Raw genomic sequence first — 23,563 nt, forward strand, 5'->3', positions numbered from 1 at the left:
ATGTTTAATCTCACTCTTTAAAATAACATTATTAACTGAACAACAATGTGTTCTTGAGAAAGAAAACAACAGTCAAGAACTAATTCACATATGACAACTAATTAAAAAGAAGTTATGATACACATGCTTCTTTGATCAAACACCAACTATTAATTTCATTCTAAAATATGAAAATAATTCTAAAGAGAATTCTTTCCTACGTATTAAAATATTATTTATATATTACTTATATGCTTATAAATTGTCATTATTTTTTATATTATATTAATTTTTTTTAAAGCATAACTTACTCATATCTTATTTTATATTATCAGGATACAACAATTATTGTACCCTGAATAATATTTACTTATTATAGGCCTAATTATATTCATTTAGTACATAAATAATACTCAATATTCATAGAATGTTAAAACACAACATAAATTTTGGTTTAGTGGTTTGATTAATTAACAAGAAGAGTCCAACAATAAGAGCGTTTCTTGTCCTACACTGACATAAATTTATTATTAGCATACTTTATCTAAATATCATTTCATTAAAACTTTCAAATAAAACACACTAAGCCTTGTTGGAATTGTGGTTTATCTAATGTTATTTAAAGGCATGATCTCTATAGTCAACTTCACTATAGCTACCTTTCTTCACATCCAGTGGCAAGTTTCATGACATATTTACATTATTAACACCCCGCTAATATTCTACGGTGTCACAGAGCAAGTGATTGAAATTTTTATTTTACTCAATTTAGTGTGCTAGCAGGTACCTTCCTACCATAATCTCTTCTATCACCTTCCAAACGAAATGGTACTTGTGATTTCTCCTACGATCTATAGTAGAAGTTTCGGTACGTAAGAGCGAGATTGTTAATTTTGTATATGAAATGTAAGACCGATGTCACTGAAGTCGTATTTTGAAGACAAAAAATAACTTAAAAAATTAAAGGAATATATCATTTTTATTAAATATTACAAAAAAAAATTTATTTCTTTTCTTTTATTTTTATTTATATTTAATTTTTTTAAAGATATCGCAATGAAAATACGATTTATATTTTTCTTTCAAGAAACATGGATTACGGGAACAATCCCGTATTCGATCATTACTTGAAGGATGATAATACAGATTGTCCCATATAAAACGCAACCCAACCTTATACTGGTAGGTATTGAAATAATAAAAAGGTATGTGTAAATGTAAATGTAATTTTTATTATTACCATCCATTACCTTACATTTAGAATAAATGTTGGAAGTGGCCGCCATCTTCTTGAATACAAGTTTCAATTCTTTTTACAGCGTTTTTTGCAACTTTTTTCAAAGTTTGTGGCTGGATATTTAATACCGCTTGTTCAATATTGACTTTCAATTGTTCAAGTGTTCGTGGTTTGTTGCTATAGGCTTTTTCTTTGAGGTAACCCCGTAGAAAAAAAACCGCCGCAGTCAAATCTGGAGATCATGGTGGCCACAAGCCTCGACCGATAACACGATTACCAAAGAATTCCTCGACGAAATCAGAAGTTGAACCTGCGTAGTGCGATGTCGAACCGTCATATTGTAGCCGGCAGTGTCTGTCTTCCTCTTCCAAGAGTGCGATGAACTGAAATAAAATATCCTGATATCGTTCTACATTAATGGTGTACTCGAAAAAAATAAGACCGATTATTTTCTTCCGCGATATCGCGCACCACACGCCCAACTTCTGCGGGTGTAATTGTTTTTCGTGATAAACGTGGGGATTTTCAGCGTTCCAAATTCTACTGTTTTGGCTGTTAACGTAGCCGTCCAAATGAAACCGTGCTTCGTCTGTGAAAAATAACGAATCCATAACATTAATTCCCTCACGCAGAAATCGACGGAACCGTTAACAATATTGTAGCCGTTTTTCTTTGTCGGGCTCAAGAAGTCGATGAACCGTTTGAATGCGATAAGGTCGTAATTGTAATTGTTTGGTCGCCCGATGAACAGTCGATTTAGACAGATTAATTTCAGCAGACAAACGTCTGATCGATTTATTTGGCGAGGCGAGTAATCGGTCTTTGATTTCAGTGACTGTATCTGTATTCAACTCTGACGCAGATCTTTTGTGTTCCTTGTTATTAACAGAACCAGTCTCTCTAAATTTTGCGACTAACCTTAATACTGGTGTTTTGTTAGGAGCTGGTTTATCTGGGTACTTATGGCAAATCTTGCACTGTAACCACTGATTTCGTACTGAAGTACGACTCAACAATGAAAACACGTTCATCTAGCGAAAACACCATCTTGTCTGTAGCAATACACTGAACATTTCAGTAACGAGTAGGGGAGTAAGCTTGACTTTTGAAATTTCATGGATGAGTGATTGATGGGTTGCGTTTTATATGGGACACCCTGTATTGATGATGCTGCTGCTGACAACGATGTAGGTGATGAAATAGATTCTGTTAAATAACGTGAAGGAGATTTTGAGAGTGAACAGGAATTAGTTCCCGAAGACGATAACCGTTTGTCAGTGATAAGACAATTTTATTCAGGTGATAACTCTATTTTTTATTTTGGCAAAAATATAAAAGCAAAATGGAGGAGACACTGCTTTCCAAAAACCAACCTCGTGCAAACCGCGAATCTGCTAGAAACACTTCACAGTGGCCGATGGTATTTTTTTATAATTTGATAATATAGTCGGCATCAATACTCAAATTATATTTTGCTAAAATAATCCTGAACTGTAGAAAGTTTCTGACCGCATTGTCCATGAGATTAATGAAGAAACATGTTGTCCACCGCGTTACAGATACCCATATTCCAAGATTGCCAAGACGGCAAATTAAAAGTATTTATCAAACTTAAGACCCCCAACAACAACAATAAAAACCGCCTCAAGGGTTTGGCCGGTGTCGAGAATGCACTTTAAAGCAATATCGAAAAACAAAGTATTTTTGTAAACAATGTCATAAACGTTTGTGCCTTGAACACATTAACTTATTGTACAAAGATTGTTAATTTTTTAATTTGTTTTTAATAATTTTAAAATTATTTTATTAAGTAAATTACAAAATCTTTTGTTTTTATAATGTAGATTTATTTCCAAATTTTTATTTTGTAGATTTTTTTTATTTTGATTTTTTTCTATATTTAAATTTTCATTTTTCCTGTTGTTTTTATGTTTGTTTTTTTCATTTTTTAATGAATATTTAGTAAATAAAGTTAAATAAATAAATTGTGTATTAAATATTTTGTTACTAGCTTAAAAAAAGCTTCCCTAATATATTCGGTCTGAGAGATCCACGTCATTAAACTTGATAAAAAAGTTCAGGTCACTAGCGGAGGGTTAATCATTTTATACTTCTTTCTTTCCTGTTTAGCCTCCGGTAACTACCGTTTAGATAATTCTTCAGAGGATGAATGAGGATGATATGTATGAGTGTAAATGAAGTGTAGTCTTGTACATTCTCAGTTCGACCATTCCTGAGATGTGTGGTTGGTTAATTGAAACCCAACCACCAAAGAACACCGGTATCCACGATCTAGTATTCAAATCCATGTAAAAATAACTGGCTTTACTAGGACTTGAACGCTGTAACTCTCGACTTCCAAATCAGCTGATTTGGGAAGACGCATTAACCACTAGACCAACCCGGTGGGTTAATCATTATACTAGTAGTGTTTACTATAACATACTAAAATACACTTTTAGAAAATTTTGACAATTTTTTTTCTGGAGTCAGCATTTTCATAATTGAAATCTTTTGTTATATTTCCTTAAGTTAAAAATTAACAAATTTTCTCGGTAATTGTAATTCGTCCCACTATGAAACAAAAATAAAAAGACCATATACTCATCATATCGATCATGTTAATCTCATTCTGATAAAATACCTACTACTATAATTCCCAGTTGTAAATAAAAACAAAAAATTAAGAAAGTCATCAGAACTTTTTGAAGACTTCTGAAATACGCTTTGAAAATTCTGAAAACAAGAAGGGTAAATCCAATTCAAAATGATCTTAATAAAAAGTTGATGAGATTAACTACAGAAATTTGAAGGAGAAGAATACAAGTTCTTTTTGCATGAAAAAATTTGTCGGTAGACCATTTACTAATCCATCTTGGGTTTAATCATTGAAAGAAACACAGGGAGTAAAACGAAAGGAAAATTAAAATTAAAATACATAAATAATTCAGAATAGCAGCTTATACCCTGATTATACCACCCTGAAATGAAAGATTAGCAGAAATCAGAAAGGTATGAACTAGTCAAGAAATATTTGTAAAGTTCATATCTTCAGAAAAACAGACACTTAAGTTATTTCTACACTCCTATAATCTGATAAAAAATTTAACTTTTTTAAAATGCTCTGTATATTGTTACTCGGATAAGTTTATGTTGCAAAATTAAAATAGTTAATAGGGTACTTATTTATTATTCAAAATAATTATTGTAAACTTACCAACAATTGCTGTGAAAATCTGGTTTCTTCCTTGAATATTTTCAAACATTTTATGAATAAAAATAAATATATTTACGTAAATTTTAACTTTGCCTCACTGCTGATTTTGAATGCATATCTGTAATAAGAAAAAGCCATCACATATTAAATTTATCAGTCAATACCTTACATACGTGATGGATGGCAAATCAAAAATTAGATCACACAGTAGTAATAATGAAATATATAGATTAGAATATATTTTGCTTTTGTTTATTTAACTTTTAACCACTATGCCATGAAGGCATAGGAAAACAGATTCACGAATAGAAAAGTATCTTAAAATCACGTAATAGAAACGTAAAAATGTATGAAATGAAATAAAATTCATTAAAAACTTTGAAAATTACTTCATAGCAAAAAAATTACTGAATAGAATAGAGAGAATTTAATGCTTGCGAAATATGTGAATTTGTTTGTAAAATGCAGCATAATATGTAAATTTTTCTCTAGAATAAAGTGGGCGTGGTTTAACTCACGTGATCAGAATGCCGCTTTCTGATTGGTTGCTGTGCTCAAAACGGTCATATCTAACTACTAAGAATTCAAATCCAGCAAGATTCAGTTACATTCTTACCAATTTATTACTCAATATCATGTCTTTCTTATTATCTTAGAATATTTATGATTATCATGATAAATGACGATGAAAAACAAATATTGATTTTAAATAAATTAGAAAATGGTGGATAGTTTGAGCGCATGTAAAATTGAGATTCAAGAGCTGTTCGGAGCTGTTACATGACTCCTTCTTCAGTGGAGAAGCAGATTTCACTGTTTTTCACCACATCTGCCCTAAGTTTTGTTGTTACCCTTTGGTATGTGACAAGTAATAGCATATATTTGGTATGAGTCGTAAGTTGTTCATTTAATGTGTTTTTCTCTTTAACTTGGTGAGCTAATAATTTTCATATTGTTCAATTATGATGAATTATGGCTTTATGTTCTGTATATGAAATTCATATTATTGTTAGCATCTTTCTTTCCATTATTATCCGAAACTTTACTGGTTACAGAACTGTATAATAAATTTAAAATATCTTACTGAACCTAAAGGATCTACTTAGAAATATTTTTTTTTCTTTAATTTTGCTGTACTACATCCTAACCCCGTAGGGGAAGACACCCTCCGCCATCCCATTCGTTACGAGTTCTTATGGGCTTTTGTATATTGCAGTCGGAATATGTCCAGTTGGAATATGTGGCATCCTGGCCGAGGCCAGGATGCCACCGATGCGAATGCCACGAGTGACATTCCCATCGGTGTACTACTAATTAATGAATTAAAAACAATTTCACAGAGTCTTGAACAAGACTAAAAATACCTAACTAACAAACCCGTAGAATAAATACCTACCAACCCGTAGAAGGTAAAAGTGAGTTCAACACACAACACGAAACATAAAAATATTTGTTGTACTATACGCAGTAGGTATTTTACTCTATTCTACTGCACATTTTAAAAGAGTGTTCTACCCAAAGACAGGTTTACACATGGCCGCCCTCCATCCTGCTCGATTCTGTGTCATCCGTTTCATGTTATAGTAACTTCCTTCCCTTTTTATATTGGAGACGAATGAAAATGGTAGACCTCTTGCTTTCCTCCCCTTACAAATTTCTCCAATGCCGTCAGCAACAGCCAGTCACGTCTCAGCCAATAACCCAACCAACTGCATTTTCTTCTTTTTATTATTTGGATACTCGCCTTCTCTTCTCCCACTCTACGAAGCACGTCCCCATTCCGTATTCTTTCTGTTCTGCTGATCTTTTCCATGCTCCTCCAAACTCAAATATCAAAGGCCGCCAATCTTCTCTCCTCTCCCTTCCTAATAGTCCATGTCTCTGCCCCATAAAGGGCCATACTCCACACAAAACATTTCGCAAGTTTTTTCCTTAGTCGCAGATGTAGTTTGCTACATAGCACTCTCCTCATTTTGCTGAATGCTACCTTTGCCGTAGCAATTCCTGATCACACTACTTCATATGTTCCTTAATGTTGCACCCCAGGTACTTGAAGGATGTTGCTCAACTTTATTTTCTCCAATCTTAATTTTTGCCCTTTTGGTTGATATGCTAATCATCATGTTTTTTTTGTTTTCTTTGTACTTATCTTCATCCCATACTCCTCACAGGTTTGATTTATTCTTAAAAGATTCTCATAATTAATTATGACTATTAATTAATATCAATTATTCCAAGCTATCTGCAAAATTTTTTTCTTTACTAATATCGATTATGTAAAAATAGACAATATTTATTTACAAGAAATAGGATCTAAATAAAAGCAAACTGATGAAGATTAACAGTCAGAGAGAGAGACAGAACAGAAATTTTAGTGTAAAAAATGAGATTCAAATAAGATTGTAAAAAACTGGTTTAGAACTAGGCTAGTGAAATCATGTAGAAGAGTAAGTGGTTAAAGAAAGTTGACAGGATAAAATTGATCCATCTAACTTAAATGTTATAGAGAAGAATGGGGACAGAGAAAGAAAAGATCCGACACAGATCACAATGGAATTTTTTTCTCAACAAAATTAAGTTAAAACTGGAAATGCATTCAGCTTGTATAGTACTATAAAAAATAATTGTTTCATTATTCCAGTGCTAGAATTATCATAAAATAAATCTAGTATATAAGTAAATATAATTCAGGATTTTACTGTATTATCATCTTTGAATAAAATTAAATTCATGTTTTTTTAACGGTAGCGGGAAAGGCTTATGCTTTGCATGTTAAGTTAAGCAAATTTTGGTCCATTTTTCTCAGAAACCATTAAAGCTGTGATGCTGAAATTTTTCCAAGCCTTTGTATTTACAATTATGAGCAACTGGTGGTAAAATCAATAAAATGCATTACAAATTTCCATTACTGGTACTTCTTTAGTAAAGTACTTAAAAAATCTTTTTTTTTTTTTCAATTTTTATCAATTCTAAAACCTGTTGTACCAAAGCTGCAGATATAATTTTACTCCTACATCTAGAAAAGAGAATAATTAATGTATCCTGAAAATTTCAGTCCTCTGTCTACAATAGTTTTGAGGAAAAGTGTAGTAATTGATTTTTCGGGAAACTAGCAACAAAGTTCACAAAATACATTTTAAGAGCAACTTATTTTTAAAACTTCCCTGCTCTTTTAAAAGGTTCCCTGCTCTTCTACGGCTAAACACTAATCTTTTATTGCTTTTTTTTCAATCTTTTTGCTTTACTAGCTTCTGTGGTCATATTTTGGGCTGCTTTATCTGCTTTTATCAAAAAAAATTGGGTCAATTCTTGTAGCAAAAGAACTAACTTTTTACACTATTTGGGACATAATATTTTGTTAATGTTTAATTTAGAACTGAAACTATCATTGAAAGATAGCACTGAAACATGCACACCTAGTTTTAGAGTATTCAGTCTTACAAAAACATTTTTTGATATTTTTCACGAAACCAAACTGTTAAAACTTTCATTCGTATTTTGTGTATGTCCACATAAACATTTTTTTCAAAAGTGAAGGTATCATTTAAAGCAGGTTTATATTTTCAGCTTCCTGAGAGGGTTGTTTCATAGATTCTTTGACAGAATCTTGTACTGCCTTAGCTAATATCTTTTATTTCAAATTCTTGAGGAGGTAACACAAAGTCCATCAGTGCGCAAAAAAAAATCGTCGCACTCAAACGTTTGCCAATAAACCTCATTAAGCAAACAATTTTTATATTTATATCATACTTTTCTATCATATAAAGTAGAATTGTGATTTCACATTGTGTAGAATTACACATCAATTCACTTTTCACGGCCAATCCTTGCTTGCCTTAATCCAAAGTACGTAGCTCAATACAATCTTCATTATTGCAAAACTTTAATTTTTAGATCATGTCACTAAGTAAAGTTACATAAAACATGCAATTCCCTGTACCTGAGGTTTCATAGTTATCATACTCGTTAAATGAAAGCTTTTTAGATGAACTGCTGACTTTTTCCGGTGAACTGGATTTTGCCGGCGTGGTTAGATGAGCAGGTGCGGTTGTAGGCATAGGTACAGAATTTGTGTCTTTACTACTACTAAACTTTCTTTTTATTCAGTATGATAATTTTGCCTTAGGCATTTTTTCAGAACAATCACTGCACAAATTACAAATCTAACTAAAACCGCAATTAGAAGCGGCTCCGTCCAGCCATCAACGTGACAACGCAAGCTGCTGGAGAGAACTGACGGAGACCGTAGATGCAAACCCTTGGGGGCTGGGATACAACATAGTAACTCGGCAATTGGGGGTTTCGCGGTCACCAGCTCTACTAGACGAAGCAAAAGCGGAGCACGTTAAGTTGTTGTTCCCGGCCTACTCGGTCCGTGCCGAGCGGAACTTCGGCGACGTGAGCGACTTCCCGCTCTTCTCAATGAAAGAACTGGAGGGAGTCCTAAGATCGCTGAAGGCCAGAAAAGCCACTGTTCCCGGCGGCATACCTGGTGAAGTGCTCAAGCCCGTGGGGTGCTACAGGCCCCGTCTGCTTCTAGCCGTGTATAATATATGTCTGGTGGCTGGGACTTTCAGCGCCAGATAAAAGACCGCGCGGCTTGCGCTGATTCCCTAGGGCAATGGAGACTCAGAATAGAAGAGACCCAGAAGGGCAATGTAGCCGTCCTCCTACCGCCCATTGTGTATGGTTGACACAGCTGGGAAGGTATTGGAGAGACTGTTAAAGAAAAGACTAGCTTCGGTGATGAATCAGGGAGGTGGCCTGTCATCCAGGCAGTACGGTTTCCGGCAGGGTCTGTCGACCCTAAATGCAGTTCAAGAGGTTGTTGAGACAGTGCGGAGAGCAGAGGACCACAACCATTTTTCGCGCCGTTTGGTCCTTCTCGCTTCGTTGGACGTTAAAAACGCTTTCTACTGTACACGATGGAGCGATATGATTCGGACCCGGGAGCATTCATTCCATGTGTCTCGATACCTCCTCAAAATGGTGGACGCATGCCTGAGGAACCGCGGTCTTACATAACCGCGGCAGGTTAGCGTAGGACTGCAATCACGTCAGAAGCGGCGCAGGGGTCGATTCACGGCCCCGACCTTTGGAACGACTTGCTGAGGCTGAAGATGCCTGAAGAATCGGTCTTGGTTGTGTACACTGACGACGCGCTTCTTGTCACAGACCGCGACTTGGAGTGCGCCCAACTGAGGCTCAGCGAACCATGCACAGAGACAGTGCCTGGCTTGACACTGTTAAATTAACACAATTGAACATTCGATAAAGCATTAAAAAATTGAACATTACGGGACTTGACAAAATTTAGCCTTTCACTTTTACTCTATTTTCTGTTTCCCTACTTCCCTATTTCTTTCCTAACTCCCCCTTCTCTTTCACCCTTTTCTGTTTTCCCATTTCCCCCATTCTCTTTCCCTTTTTTCCTTTTTCAATATTCCCTTTCTCCTCTTTCCACTTTCCCGTGTTCTCGTTATCCTTCCCCCTTTTCTCTTTCCTTATTCTCCCTTTCTTTCTTTCCCCCTTTCCCTTTTTACTATTTTCCCTCGCGTAAATCGGTCCAGCAATTTTTTAGTCTACAGCGGACACACATACGAATATTGCCGCCTTTTACATATATATTGCAACATTATTATAAATAGTGCAACCTCAAAATATTTTTTTCAAATTGTATTCCATCTTCTGAAGAATTAAAAGTGATATAAATTTCTAAGAGCCTTCTTGTCTTCACTGTAGGTTTAGTCCCTAAAACCTGTATTAATATACCATTAAATATTGCAGCTTTCCTACCATCTAATATTACTTTTATTTTTGTTAATAATGGGCAAAATACTGTTGGCTAAGCAACAACATTTAAAACAAAAAAATAAAAAATAAAAATAAGAAAATTATTTTATAAATAAAAAAATTTATACTGGCCCCCAAGAAATATGAAGCTTTGAAAATGAAGGGACTGAATATCCCAAGACTTAATTTTGAATTAAATGAGCTAAAAGTTCTTGAAGGCAGAGAGGACTTTCAAAATGTATTAGTAATAAGAAAAAATAAACTCATATTGGTCTCAAAGATTTTCAGGCTTTCATGTTCCTCCAACGTCTACTTTTCAGTCTCTTAAATTAACTGAAACTGAAGTATTGTGATATTAGGACCTTTTTAAAAAAATGTTCTACCTAGGAAAAAACTAACAATCTTGTAGAAAAAGAAGAAATTCACATCACTTTGTTCTTTAAACATCCTATACCTTCCCTGTTCCCCTTAATTAATAAAAATGTCAATGTTGCAAAACTGAAACAATTCTTTTTAAAATGTCTTCTAATTTTTGAAAAAGAAACCTTTATTATCTAAGATAAAAAATGTAAATTGTAAAACTGTTTTTAAATAAAGGTGTTATCAAGTTTGTCCAATATCATCTACATTATTTAACTTCTATACTGTCAAGCTTTTAAACAGTTAGGTAAAATGTTAACTAAAAATGAACGTTAACTTCCTTTTATATGAGGGTGACATGGAGTTCATACATGATAGTGTGGAGGTATTGGATAAATCAGTCCAACTGCATTTAGTGAGTCAAGATTTTAGGATAAAGATATCTTATTAGAAACCCAAACCTGGTGTTCTAAAATTGTTTTCCAGGATAAAATTCCAGAGCAGGTAAATCATTTTAATATTAGAGTTATAAATTATTGTTTGATCTAGTACGCTGTAAATAAATTCAGCATATTGTGTGGACTTATTCATAGAAATGTTAACCAGAACAAAAAAGAAGCATAAAATTTTATAGTGATGGCCATACCTGTATTATCATATCGATCAAGAGATGAATAACAAATAGAACAGACAAGTATTGAATTCAAATAATTAACGTTAGTTTTTTTAAAATCAATGAAGAAATGTTCCAGAAAAGAACATATAAGAAATGAAGTTATCAAGGAAATATTATTTGTAAATTTATAAGTTGTTTATTATATAATTTTTTTATTTTATTTTAATGTTGTTGCCTGGCCAGGTAAGACTCTTTATGAAGAAAAATATATGTAATATTTAAACTTTATTTTCAACCTCTATCGTTCTTCAAGAACACATAAAAGCCGCAGTGATGTTAAAGAAGATGGAGATCACTTGGCAAACCAAGCCTTAATTTAATTAAAATTTAATTGTTCCATCTTCAAATAACAAAAGTAAAAAATATTCTGATGTTCTAATAATTATTTTTCAAAACCTTTTTTTTTTGGACCAAGTAAAACAATGTCATGTCTGGTCTCTCCTTAATCAGCACTCACTCAATAAGAAAACAAAAATAGTTGCTGTAATTTGGATTTATTAAACTTGTGTGTGTATAATATTCCCTTCAATATGAGATATAATATTTTATTGTTTAAACCTGATAAAAAGAAGCTCATTTGTTCATTTTATACAATTTTATCATTAGTTTTTTCTTATCATTCAGTAGAAATACCAGTTTTAATCAAATTTTCATGAGAAGTTAATCATTAACCAAGTTTTAGATGTATTCTATATTTAAGCAAAGATTTTTTTGTAAAACCAGTTCTCTTAGTAATTTTCTAATGATCTCATGTGCACAATGAAAGCTATAAAAATTGTACTTCATATTTGTTTGGGTTCATAAATGTTTTCTGAGAACAATGTGAGTGAATACAGTATATGATCAGCACGCTGGTGAAACTATACTCGCCTGCTAAAGAAAAATTCAATATCTGCAGCTTTCCATTTTTCATTATCACCACTTAGTGTTGGTTTTTTATAAGGTTAATAATAAAACAGCCTAATGTCATTCTGATATTCAAAATATTCTTCTGTGAAAATTAAACAAAATAATTTAGAAAATTAATAGAAAATAATTATATATTTCTTTTTTCACTCCAAATTTCATTCCTTTTCTTATTTCTAATAAACATATACCTTACTCTACTTTGTGTTTAGTGAGTATCTCTTTCTTACAAGGAACTGTTTTTAACGAGCTGTTTTTACAAGCCTATTCTAATGTCTTTTTGTAATAGCAAAACAGACATAAAAAATGTATAAAAAAATTTTTTAATCTTATATCTTTTTACTTTTGCGTAAAACTAAAGATTAGTAAGGTGTTGGTAGTTGATTTTATTTTGGAATAAACTTCATAAGCTAGAATTAATAGAATTTTATAAAGTTATAATTTTTTTATTTTTAACGCTTTGTTTTGAATTAGTTGTTAATTTGATTTTTAACTGCTGAAAAATCAATGAAAGACGACTATAATAATAATTTTTTTTTTTAGATGTCCTCAACATCATCCCTTATAGCAAGCCTGACCTCCATGAAGAGTACCTAACACTCTAAATAGGGAACTGAAGTGACTTAATTAATAATGTACAAACAAATGCAGTAGGGCAGTTGAAAACCTTAAACTACATCTGACCTGCCAGGAAATATATATAGCAAAAATAAAATTATTCTTAAACGATTGATCACTGGACTAGAAAAATTATTACTAATCTAAAGAACATAAAAAGGAAAAAAATGAATAAATAGTAATAATTATTATTTATTTCTTATTTATTAAATAAATAAATTAAAAAATTGTCAGATTAATTATGCATTAAGTCAAGCAAGAAATACAACAAAATGATTTACACGTATAAAAAATCATATAATTTGATAATCGTCTTACCTTGTATTTACACAAGCTTTCCCAAGTACGAAAAAAAGCGTAACACACAATTCATTAATTTCATTTAAAAAAACTTTCTTGAATAGTTTGCTAATATCTCAGTTGATATATGTACAAGCAGTTTAATCAACTCCACACTCTTGAAGTGATTGTTTGTAATCAGTAAATGAACTTGGCAATGAACTTACCACAATGAAGGAGCTATTAAAATTAATCCATAGTCCATTAACAGCACTTTGTTGTCACATGTACTACTAAAGTAAATAAAGTAAATTACTACAAAAAAAAAATAAATACTTTTTTGGTAGAAATTTACTAAAGTAAATTACTACTAAAGCAAGTACCATATATGAACTACTATTTGTGTACCGTATTTGCAATTAAAAGTGTGAATATTATTCTAATGTGTCGCAATAAACAAATCTCTTGTATTATTAAAAAATTATTATTATCAGAATTAATGAAACATTAAAATTTCAGTATTATTAGATTTTGATCACGTAAGCAATAAATTTAATATTATATAATTACTCAATAATATAATATACAAAAAATCTGGAAACGTTTAAAATTTTTTAATTTATTTTTTTAATACATTTTTTGTAAAATACTTTTAATTTTTATTGTATACACATATTGTCTACTCTTTCTTCTCATATCAAGTTTATAGCAAAATATTGATAAAATTGTGATATAAAAGTAAATAAAAAGTAAAACTTCAGTTCTCTTAAATGAAAGCACTAGACTATGTGAAAGAGAAACTAACTGTGAGATAAAGCTTATAGTCATTCAGCTAATTCAACAAGAACTGCAACAGAATGTTAAATATGAAATTAGTAATCAAGGCTAAAAATTTCATAACAAGTGTACTGTCATATTCACAGTAATAATATTTAATGAAAGCTTCATTATGCGAGTTTGCATAAAGACAACTACATAAAAATTAATAATAATTATTTTATTATGAATAATAATAATAATAATAATTATTATTATTATTAAAAAAATTATTTTTTTTTTTTTGTGTTTTTACGGGCATCGACTACTAAGGTTATTAGCCCTCGTCACATTCTTAAAAAGAAATTAGTATCACCATCAGGATCATCATATATAAGGGTGTAAAGGGCCCTTAATAAAAAGCACAAACTACACAGAAACATTAAAACACAACAGAACAACATTATGGGGTGTAAAGGGCCCGGATATTAAAATTTGAGATAAAATTCTCAAAGAACATGAAATTAAAAATACAAGTTATCAATACCATTATCTTCTTCTACCTGTCTGGCTTATTTATTAATTTAGCACCCTCGGGGCGACCAGAACCGCCATTAAGCAGTATATCAGTCGCATAAAAATGACTTCGTAGGGTATGCTGTGGTAGAAGGATTATTAAAGCAGAGCTAAATGATGAGAAGAGAGAATCCAGAAAAAATTAAAAAGTTGGAGATGAAGGGCAAGGACTCTGATTCAGGGCAAATAACATTTATGAATAAATTCTTTTATATAAAAATTTAAGGTTCAAATTAAGTGAGTCTGGTTAATTTATGATATGTGGTTAATATATTTAACCACAATAAACAAATATTGATGTCAGAGCTTATTTAAATTACTGCCTATGAATCTGTTTACACATAGCAGTTTACAGAATTCTATAGTTCTGAATTTCTAAAAATTAAAAACCAGCTTTCAACATGTTGACTCTTCTGCTCCAAATTTGGTTGTATAGGATTTTTTCTCAGGGATCATAGTAGATTTGGAGCATTATTTATTTTGTTTAGGGCTATCCCCTGTTCCTTTAAATAGCATATAATAACTTTTTTGTATATTTACTTAACATAAATCATAAAGACTGAATTTCATCTTAGATTAAACTTCTGACTCATGTGAAATCTAGTTTTAGAAAGAACAACAGTGTGTAATCAGCTATTAGCAGAAGCAAAATATTGTCTCCACCATCTAAATTATTTATTTTACTTTTATGTTAATCAGATAGCGTGGATTGTATGTTTATAGAACAGCATGACAAAACATGGTAACAGTTTAAAATAATTTAATACTAAAGCCAGTCTAAATTCTAAAATTAACATGTTGTAGTAAATATTGTTGAAACAGACTTGCTTCTAAGTGAGGATTTAGAACATTTAATTCTGCTGTTGTGTTCAGTACGTTTTTGTGTTCCTTACATCAGTGCAGGAGAAAATATATTTAGTTAGTTATATTTCTGTGTGTGTGTGTGTGTGTATGTATGTATTGTATATATATATATATATACTAGCGGACCCGACAGACGTGGCAAAGATCAAAATGTTGTAAAATTAATAATTAGTGTAATTAATAAATTTTCATCCACATTACTGATAATTTTCACTTAAAATCATTCTAAAAAAGTACCTCCTACATTTTTTTTTTGTTTAATAATTTTGAGGTTCTATAATCATGCTTAATTAATCAATTAATATAAAAATTAAAGCACTGTAAAAAAAGCAAAGTAGTTAAAATTTCAGTAGAAATTTTTATAATTTTTCTCATTCTTTATTTTAACAGCTATTTTACCAAATTTCAGATAGTTGTAAATTAAAAACAATTTTAGAAATTTTTTTATAAAATTAATCAGCTACGAAAATTATAATTTAAATTTTTTAAATATACTTTAAACTATAATTATTAAAGTAACTTTTACTTTTATTTTATAAATGTTATAATTTATTTTACGAACTTACATTTTTGTTTTCAAAGAGCCGTTCAATATTCATAAGTTGCATAGAATCAAATGAGAACTGACAATTTAAATTTGTAGATTAAGTTGATTGTTATTGAATGCACGTTTATACATCATTAAAATTCATGAAAAATCATGTAAAATACTCACTTCAATACTGCACCTTACAAATTTGCATGATGTGTATTTTTTAATTACACTTTAAAACGTTATTTCAATAAATAATAATATAATATAATATTCTCAATAAGCGCGCAATTCTATCAGACTCGGCAATGCTTCACTATCACTAGATTTGAGTATACATACAGATTAAATGAACACAATTGAAAGTTTCATAAAACCTTAAAAAAACTGAACATTAGGAACTTCACAGAATTTAACCTTTCACAGAATGTAAATAAATCCAAATGGCAAAACAACAGCACTACCTATCGGATTTAATTCACACCACTCTCTAATCACAGTATTCGGTGGAAAATAATTTTTTAACGAAAAGAGTTGTGACTATCATTACAATCATTACAATTAATACTGAACATTAAGAAACTTACAACACATTACAGAACATCATAAAATTTAACCTTTCACTTTATAAAACTCAGAATGTAAATAAATCCAATTGTCAGAACAGCACTACCTGTCGGATTTAATTCAAACTACTCTCTAAACACAGTAGCCCGTTAAAAATACGAATTTTAATGTAATAACAACACTAAGATACGATGCAAGCAACTGATTTGAGAAAAAGCAACAAAATAAAAATATTTACTAGAATCTGATTGCAGCACCAACTACTGGGTCTGACTGATATGCCAAAAATGAAAAAAAAGTTTAAAACGCGGTTGCAGCGCTGCCTACCGGTTCAGCTGTGAACCTTAGCCATCCCAAGATCACAACACATGAATAAATAAATTAATTAAAAAAACATTTTCCATCGTATCAAATTGTGAATCTAAACCATTCTCGAATCCCTTTAAACACACACAAAAAATTTCATAAAAATTGGTCCAGCCGTTTAGGAGGAGTTCAGTGACATACACACGCACACAAAAGAAATATATATATATATATATATATATATGTGTGTGTGTGGGGGGGGGGGGTCAGTTTTGCTGTATTCTCAAAGATCTTATTGGTGATTTTTTTTGGTTGGTTTCACAAAACCATGTGGGAAATTTTTTTATGTTTGTTGGTTGATGTTTATATTAAGGTTTTATTTTGTTGTCTATTATGTTGCCTTAATATGTTTGAGTAATCATTAATCTCTGTTGAGTATATAATTCTATTAAATTCTTTTCAGTAGTTCTGGGCTGACAAAGAATATTATTATGTTAAAACACACCAATTTGTCCACTTATCCACAACACTTTTAATCACAATATAGGATAAATATGTAACTTTTTACTCCTTTACAACTACATATTGCTCTTAAGATGACTGACTTTCAAAGTACTTGGAATTTTTTCCTCTAAAGAAATTTTTGGAGCTAATTAGCAACTTATTACAATGGATTTACTGATAGTAGTGTTATTAATATATATATGTTAAAGAAAAAAGCAGCATGAATTGATTTTATTATCTAACTACGTATTTAGAGGTTTCCTAATATTTTGAAGACATATGATAATAACACTACTATCAGTAACTCCATTGTAATAAGTTGCTAAATAGCTCCAAAAATTTCTTTAGAGGAAAAAATTGTAGTATTTTGAAAGTAAGTCATCTTAAAGAGTAATATTTTAAAGGAAAATTTCTATAAAAAGAGTTGACTCCCTTGTATTAAAGGAGATGTAGGAATCCAGCTTCGTGAACTGATCAGTAACAAATCTTTAATACTTTTTACAAATCATTTTATCTAAATGTTACCTCATTCTAGAAATTACCAGTTCTGATATGTTACATAATTATTAGAGCACTTCTTAAAATAAAAGCAATAATTAAATAGTACTCTGCTCTCAGATGATAATAGCTATTATAATAAATGATTAGCATAGTAAAAACACTCCACATTTTTTCATGCCTTAAAAAAAGAAAAGTGTGATAATTTTTAAAAGTAATTAGCAATGCAGTGTTTGGTATATTTGCGTTGTTTACTGCTAATGTGACATTGTCAAGGTCAAGTAATTGAGTTTATATTCCAGGTGAAAAATAATTACACTTTTAGTGAAATTAAAACGATATCATCTAAGTAGAGATAAGATGGGCCTAGTAAAACCCATATAATAATTTGTTTACCTTCCTTTTCTTTATCACCTGAGAGAATGGGAAAAATCATAATCCCAAATATAAGAGTGTTGTTAAAGTAAGATAAAACTATAAAACAATTTTTTTTTTTTCAATTTAATAATGGAATTTTTTTTCAATGTTATGATTGAACTGAAGAGAATTCTCACTGTACATAAAAAAATTATGCATGTGTGTGTGTGTATGAGGTGTGATTAAAAACTAGTGTGATAAAAACTTTTAATTCTGTAAACCATATCTTTTTGACAGAGTTCATCTCTTTTTCCTACGCAATGGTAGCAAGCACTCTCTAAAGTATATCAATATTGTCAGGCTTACTAGACATGTAGTTCAATTTTGGCAGCTGAATAATTAATATGCATTAATAAAACTGATATTTATCTTGTTTAAAAATGATGGAACAAACAATTTATATTAAAATTTGCATTAAAAAAAGAATAAAGTACAATGAAATGATCATTGTACAGGTTCAGGAAAGTCGTGATGATGCTGAAGATGTCAAAGGGATGGACATCAAAATACATAAACAACCGATGAAAATATAGACAAAATAAAGGTCACTGTTATCATCAGTAATAGACGAATCCATTGTGATTGAGAAGTTGCTAAAGAGGTACAAACCTCTTATGGCGAAAAGTGGATGTATGGCTATGATATTAAAACAAAGTTCCAATCATCCCAATGAAGCTTTCTGAAGAAACAAGATTGTAAAAAGTACACCAACTTTGATCAAATGTTAAGGAAGGTTCTCATTACTGTTTTTTTTTATTTTTTTTTTATTACAATGACTGGTTCATTATGAAAACTTACAACAAAGTTGTACATTCTGAAAATAGTACATTTTGCAGTTTTAACCCATTTTTGGTGAGTCATTAGAAGGAAATGAGTGTATATGTGGTCAAACACTTCTTGGATTTTACTCCACAAAAACAGTCCGGCTCAGACTTCAGTATTAATTAACACCATACTGATGCTGCAGTCTCCTCATTCTCCAGAGATGACAACTGGCAACTTTTTCTTGTTCCCACTGATTAAGAAAACATTAAAACAACAATGATTTGTGACAATATATGAATTAAATAAAAAATCACAAAGTGAATTTAATTTGAAAGTGTGGCGCATCTCATGGGAGGGGGATGAAATCAGTATAGAACAAGTAAATCCTTTTTTGATAAAAAATAAAATTCTCCAATTCTTTTATCACTCCACATGTAGTATATGTATTTTATTTATCTTTTGTTTCATGTTTTTTGTCTTTTCGACTATGTAGGATCACATTAGTGAGTCAATTATCCAAGTATCTTTGGAGGGACTGTTTGGGCTGTGGAGACATCCTAGTACTTTCATTTATTCTGAATGTCTTGTGAGTGTGAAGCGAGTCTTTTTGTCACTGATTTTTAAGATTAGTCTTATCTTGTTGTAATGTCTTCTAGTGTAAGGCCTATTTCCCGCAGATCCTCTCTTATTTCTCTGATCCATCTGCATCCTGTCTTAATGCTTTCCAAGTCAAGATTGTATGTACACACTGTTTCAAAAGCCTTGAATCTTGCATCCTCATGACGTATCCAAAAGAATCCTAGTCTCCTTTTGTATTTCTCAAAGGTATTTCAATGGGGTTACTATTTTGATTTTATTACAGTTTATATTTACTTTTTTAATTTTGCTGGTTTTTGGGATATAATTTCTGTATTTTCGAATGATATTTTGAAGCCAATATATCTGTAATTTAGCTTTTGCTGTTTGTTAGTGCTAATTGCCAGCAAAACCAAGGCAGTTTGTTTTGATTTTTTGGTCTACTTTTATTTTTGGGGGCATTTTTTGATCCATTCCCTAATTATAATTTCCACAGTGCAGTTGAATAGTAGTGGTGAGATTCCATCGCCTTGGTGCAGTCCTGTTTTGATTTCAAATGGTTCCAAGAGTTCACCTTTGAATTTCACTTTTGATTAAGTGTTTGTGAAGGTCAGATTTATCATGTTTATTAATTTGGGATGTAGTCCAGGTGTTTAGAATTTTTAGTATATATGCTTTCTTGAAGTTTACAAATATTGTTACCATGTCTCCGCTACTTTTTCTGTTGTAACCCATTATTAGCTTGAGACTCATTATCTGGTCTGGACAGCTCCTCCAGGGTCTGAAACCTTTCTGGTATTCTTAGTTCTTTCTCGATTTTTAAACTTATCCTGTGGAGGATGATTCTTTAAAGAATTTGACATTGATGAAAGGCAATTTTTTCTGGTCTTCCTGTATGTTTCCATATCGCTATAAAGGTCTGAAATTTTCTGCCTCTTTATAATTCTTCGTAACACCAAGGACTTGGTAAATTTCTTTCATTGTAGGAGGGATGATTTTTTTCTGGTGGAGTTGTTATTTGTGTTCTGGTGTCAAGGTTTATTAGTTCTGTAGGTTATTCGCAGTTTAGGAGTTTGTTGAAATATTTAGCTAGAATTTCGACATTGTTTTTATGGTTATGGGCCAAGTTATGGTTTTCATCCTTTAATAGTTGGTTGGGGTTCATATTTCTGATGTTGCTTTTTGAAGGTTTTGTGGTTGTCACTTGAAAGCATTTTTGTGAATTCTTCTATTGAAATCAGTGTGTGTTTATGGTGTTGACTTTTTATTTCCCTTAGGGTTTAGGTAGTTTCTTTTCTTTGTTTTACTACATTTTGGAAGGATATTTCTGATTTTTGAGATGGGTGTAATAGCCATGCTTGATGTCTCTTCACTTATTCGTCACGTTTGCTGATCCACCATTGGTGTCTTTTACAGAGTTTTATTTGGGCCAGTTCTTCTACGATTTGTTTAAGGTTGTTGTCTTCGAGTTTATCCACGTTTGTTATTTTTTTCAATTGCTTTTTGGTAGTTTTCACTCTTGATTAATTTGAGGGTCTGTTTTTCTTCTTGGTTTTGTTGCTTCCTTTGAAAAGTAAATTTAATTCTTAGAATATGTAGTTATCTGAGCTTTTGTCTACTCCTTGGAGGACTTTTACATTGTATACCTCTTTGTGGTGGTTTTGTCTATAAAGACATGATCTAGTTGCCATTCTCCTTTAGTGTAGTCAGGGTCTCACCAGGTTTTGAGTTTTTGTGATTTCCTCTAGAAATATGTGATTTCACAATTAGGTTGTGGTTTCTGTAGAGATCAATGAATCTCAGTCTGTTTTCATTTGTTCTCCTTTGGGTAGGCCATTTTCCAGTGATGTTGCAGTATCTTCTTTTCTGCCTAGTTGAGCATTTCATCTCCAGTTAGTTGTTTAATGTGATTCTTGTGAATGTTATTTGTGATCTGGTTGAGTAGGTCCCTTCAAATTTCAGTTTTTTTACAGTCTTTTGGCCCCATCTATTATTAGTGAGGACGTGGATATGTATTACGGTGTAGATTTTATAGATGCTTTCTATGAGTGTTGAAATTCCTAAGGATTTTGACTTGAATTTTCATTTTGACTTGTTTTTTCTCTCAATCCCATTTTTCAATCACCATTTATTATTTCATGACCTTTACTAAAAAATAAAGTTTCTTTCATTTTTTTGAAAATCCTTTTAGAAACATTTTAAAAAATAGAAAAAGATGAATCAAGAAATAATAATTTCTTGATTCTATTTTAATTTAATGTTAACAAGACTTCTATGAAGATTTAAGTTATTTTAATAAACAGTATGAAAATTTTTAATGACTTTTTCTTTAAAAATCCTATATGCTTACTCCAAATTAAATCATTTTGAGATAATAGAATCATAATTAATACAATATAAGTAATTATATCAGTTAAATCATGCATGACAAAATAACACTTGTATTGTGGTATGAAATAATTGTACTCCATATTATTTGAGATGTTAATGTAAAACATCAGTGTCATGAACTAAATGTAAAATGTATAAAGAAAGAATTTTTATTGATTTGAATGAGGTTTACAGTTCATAATACAATATATAACCTGACCATTTTCTTTTGAATTCTAAATATTTTTCATGTTACTATTTTCTTTTAAATTCTAAAGACATTTTCCCAGAATCAGAGGAAATACCCCAAAACATAATATATTTCATTATACTATCATAACAGCTATATTAAGTGGTCATCACAGTTGCTCGATTAATAACACAAACTAGTCACCAGATAGCATAAGCAGTAGAAGAAAGTAGAGTTCAGCTTCAATGAAATTATACAGATGTGTTTCACTATTGGAACCATAAGTAATTATGATCCACAATAATAACCAGTTACTGGATGTAATTGATGGTACTGAATTCACAATGATACAGATGTCAAATGACAATGAACCTAAGTGCACAGTCGAAATTTACTTGTATTTTAAGTTTTGTACTGTATTTTTAAGTTTTACTTGTATTTTTCATGCACTGGATGTAATTGATGGTACTGAATTCACAATGATACAGATGTCAAATGACAATGAACCTAAGTGCACAGTCGAAATTTACTTGTATTTTAAGTTTTGTACTGTATTTTTAAGTTTTACTTGTATTTTTCATGCACTGTTTTTCAAAATTAATTATTCTAATAAATCAGATCCTGAAATTAAAAAATGTATCATTTTCATATAAAATGTTAAAGCTCAGTTAATTTTAGTAGATTCTTGAATAAAAAAAAAGATTGGAGATAAAGGCAAACACTTTTATTTTCCTCTTCTGGACCAACCAAGAGATTTTCTTGAGAGAAAATCAACAGAAAACCTATGTCACAATTTTGGACAGAATAAATTAGTTGACAGTCATCAAATGACTGTGATAAATAAAAAATTATCACCATCATTAAATTGTGAAGAACTGTCTTAGTGTATTTACACATCTAAGGAGTTTTAATAATAATTTTATCCCAATCAAAAAATTCCCTATCCCAGAAAATTAATTTTCACATATTAACTAATTCCAAGATCCAAGGCCTCAGATATCAACAATAACAAATAACAAGTTGACCTCTGATAATGACAACCCTTACTCTATCAGGAGATTCATTAGTCATGAAAGAAATATATCAGGAAATTATATAGGGAGATTTCTTATTGAGAGTTTAGTTAAGAGCTTTATGAAATAATGTTGTGTTTTCAACTTCTTTTCGATGTGTTAATAACAAAGTAGTTAAATTTATTGATGAGCTAAAACTGATTTGTCATCATCAAGATCCTCACAAGAAATATCATCTAGAAAAAAGAATACTTCTTATGAACATAAATTTAAATAATTGACTATCACTCCTTGATCATTTATATCAGGTGGAACAGGGCATTTATAATTTTAAATGAGTTTGAAACTACCCATATCAGCTTTAACAATTGTCACTTGCTTCAACAACTTAGCCTTGCTTTTATTGGATGAGGTAACAATGAAGCAGTCTGGTAGCAATTTGTAAAGAAAAACATGAAGTATTGTTACAATCAATTGAGGTGAGAGTCTGAAATTATCTGAGTTCAACTATAGTAGGTGAGATAATTTATATATTTGACAGTAAAGATGATGATAAGTTATAAA

At 31.0% G+C, this 23,563-nt stretch overlaps 1 protein-coding gene and 1 long non-coding RNA gene across 5 annotated transcripts in view; one reads left to right on the forward strand and one right to left on the reverse strand.

The window, feature by feature from the left end:
- Window positions 1-13,108, forward strand: part of LOC142328942 (uncharacterized) — a 42,168-nt gene extending 29,060 nt beyond the window's left edge. For both annotated transcript variants that reach the window (XR_012757388.1, XR_012757397.1), the window contains exon 4: window positions 12,712-13,108. This is a non-coding gene — a long non-coding RNA (uncharacterized LOC142328942). The remainder of the gene's footprint in view (window positions 1-12,711) is intronic.
- Window positions 1-13,240, reverse strand: part of LOC142328802 (facilitated trehalose transporter Tret1-like) — a 35,966-nt gene extending 22,726 nt beyond the window's left edge. For all 3 annotated transcript variants that reach the window (XM_075372971.1, XM_075372889.1, XM_075373047.1), the window contains exons 1-2: window positions 13,105-13,240; window positions 4,434-4,551 (exon numbers count right to left, since the gene is read on the reverse strand). In XM_075372971.1, the coding sequence (XP_075229086.1) occupies window positions 4,434-4,482 (49 nt within the window). In that variant the 5' untranslated portion in view covers window positions 4,483-4,551; window positions 13,105-13,240. The remainder of the gene's footprint in view (window positions 1-4,433; window positions 4,552-13,104) is intronic.
- Between the last annotated feature and the right edge of the window lie 10,323 nt (window positions 13,241-23,563).

The sequence above is a fragment of the Lycorma delicatula genome, chromosome 1 (genome assembly GCF_047948215.1).
Source record: "Lycorma delicatula isolate Av1 chromosome 1, ASM4794821v1, whole genome shotgun sequence".
Classification (NCBI taxonomy): Eukaryota; Metazoa; Arthropoda; class Insecta; order Hemiptera; family Fulgoridae; genus Lycorma; species Lycorma delicatula.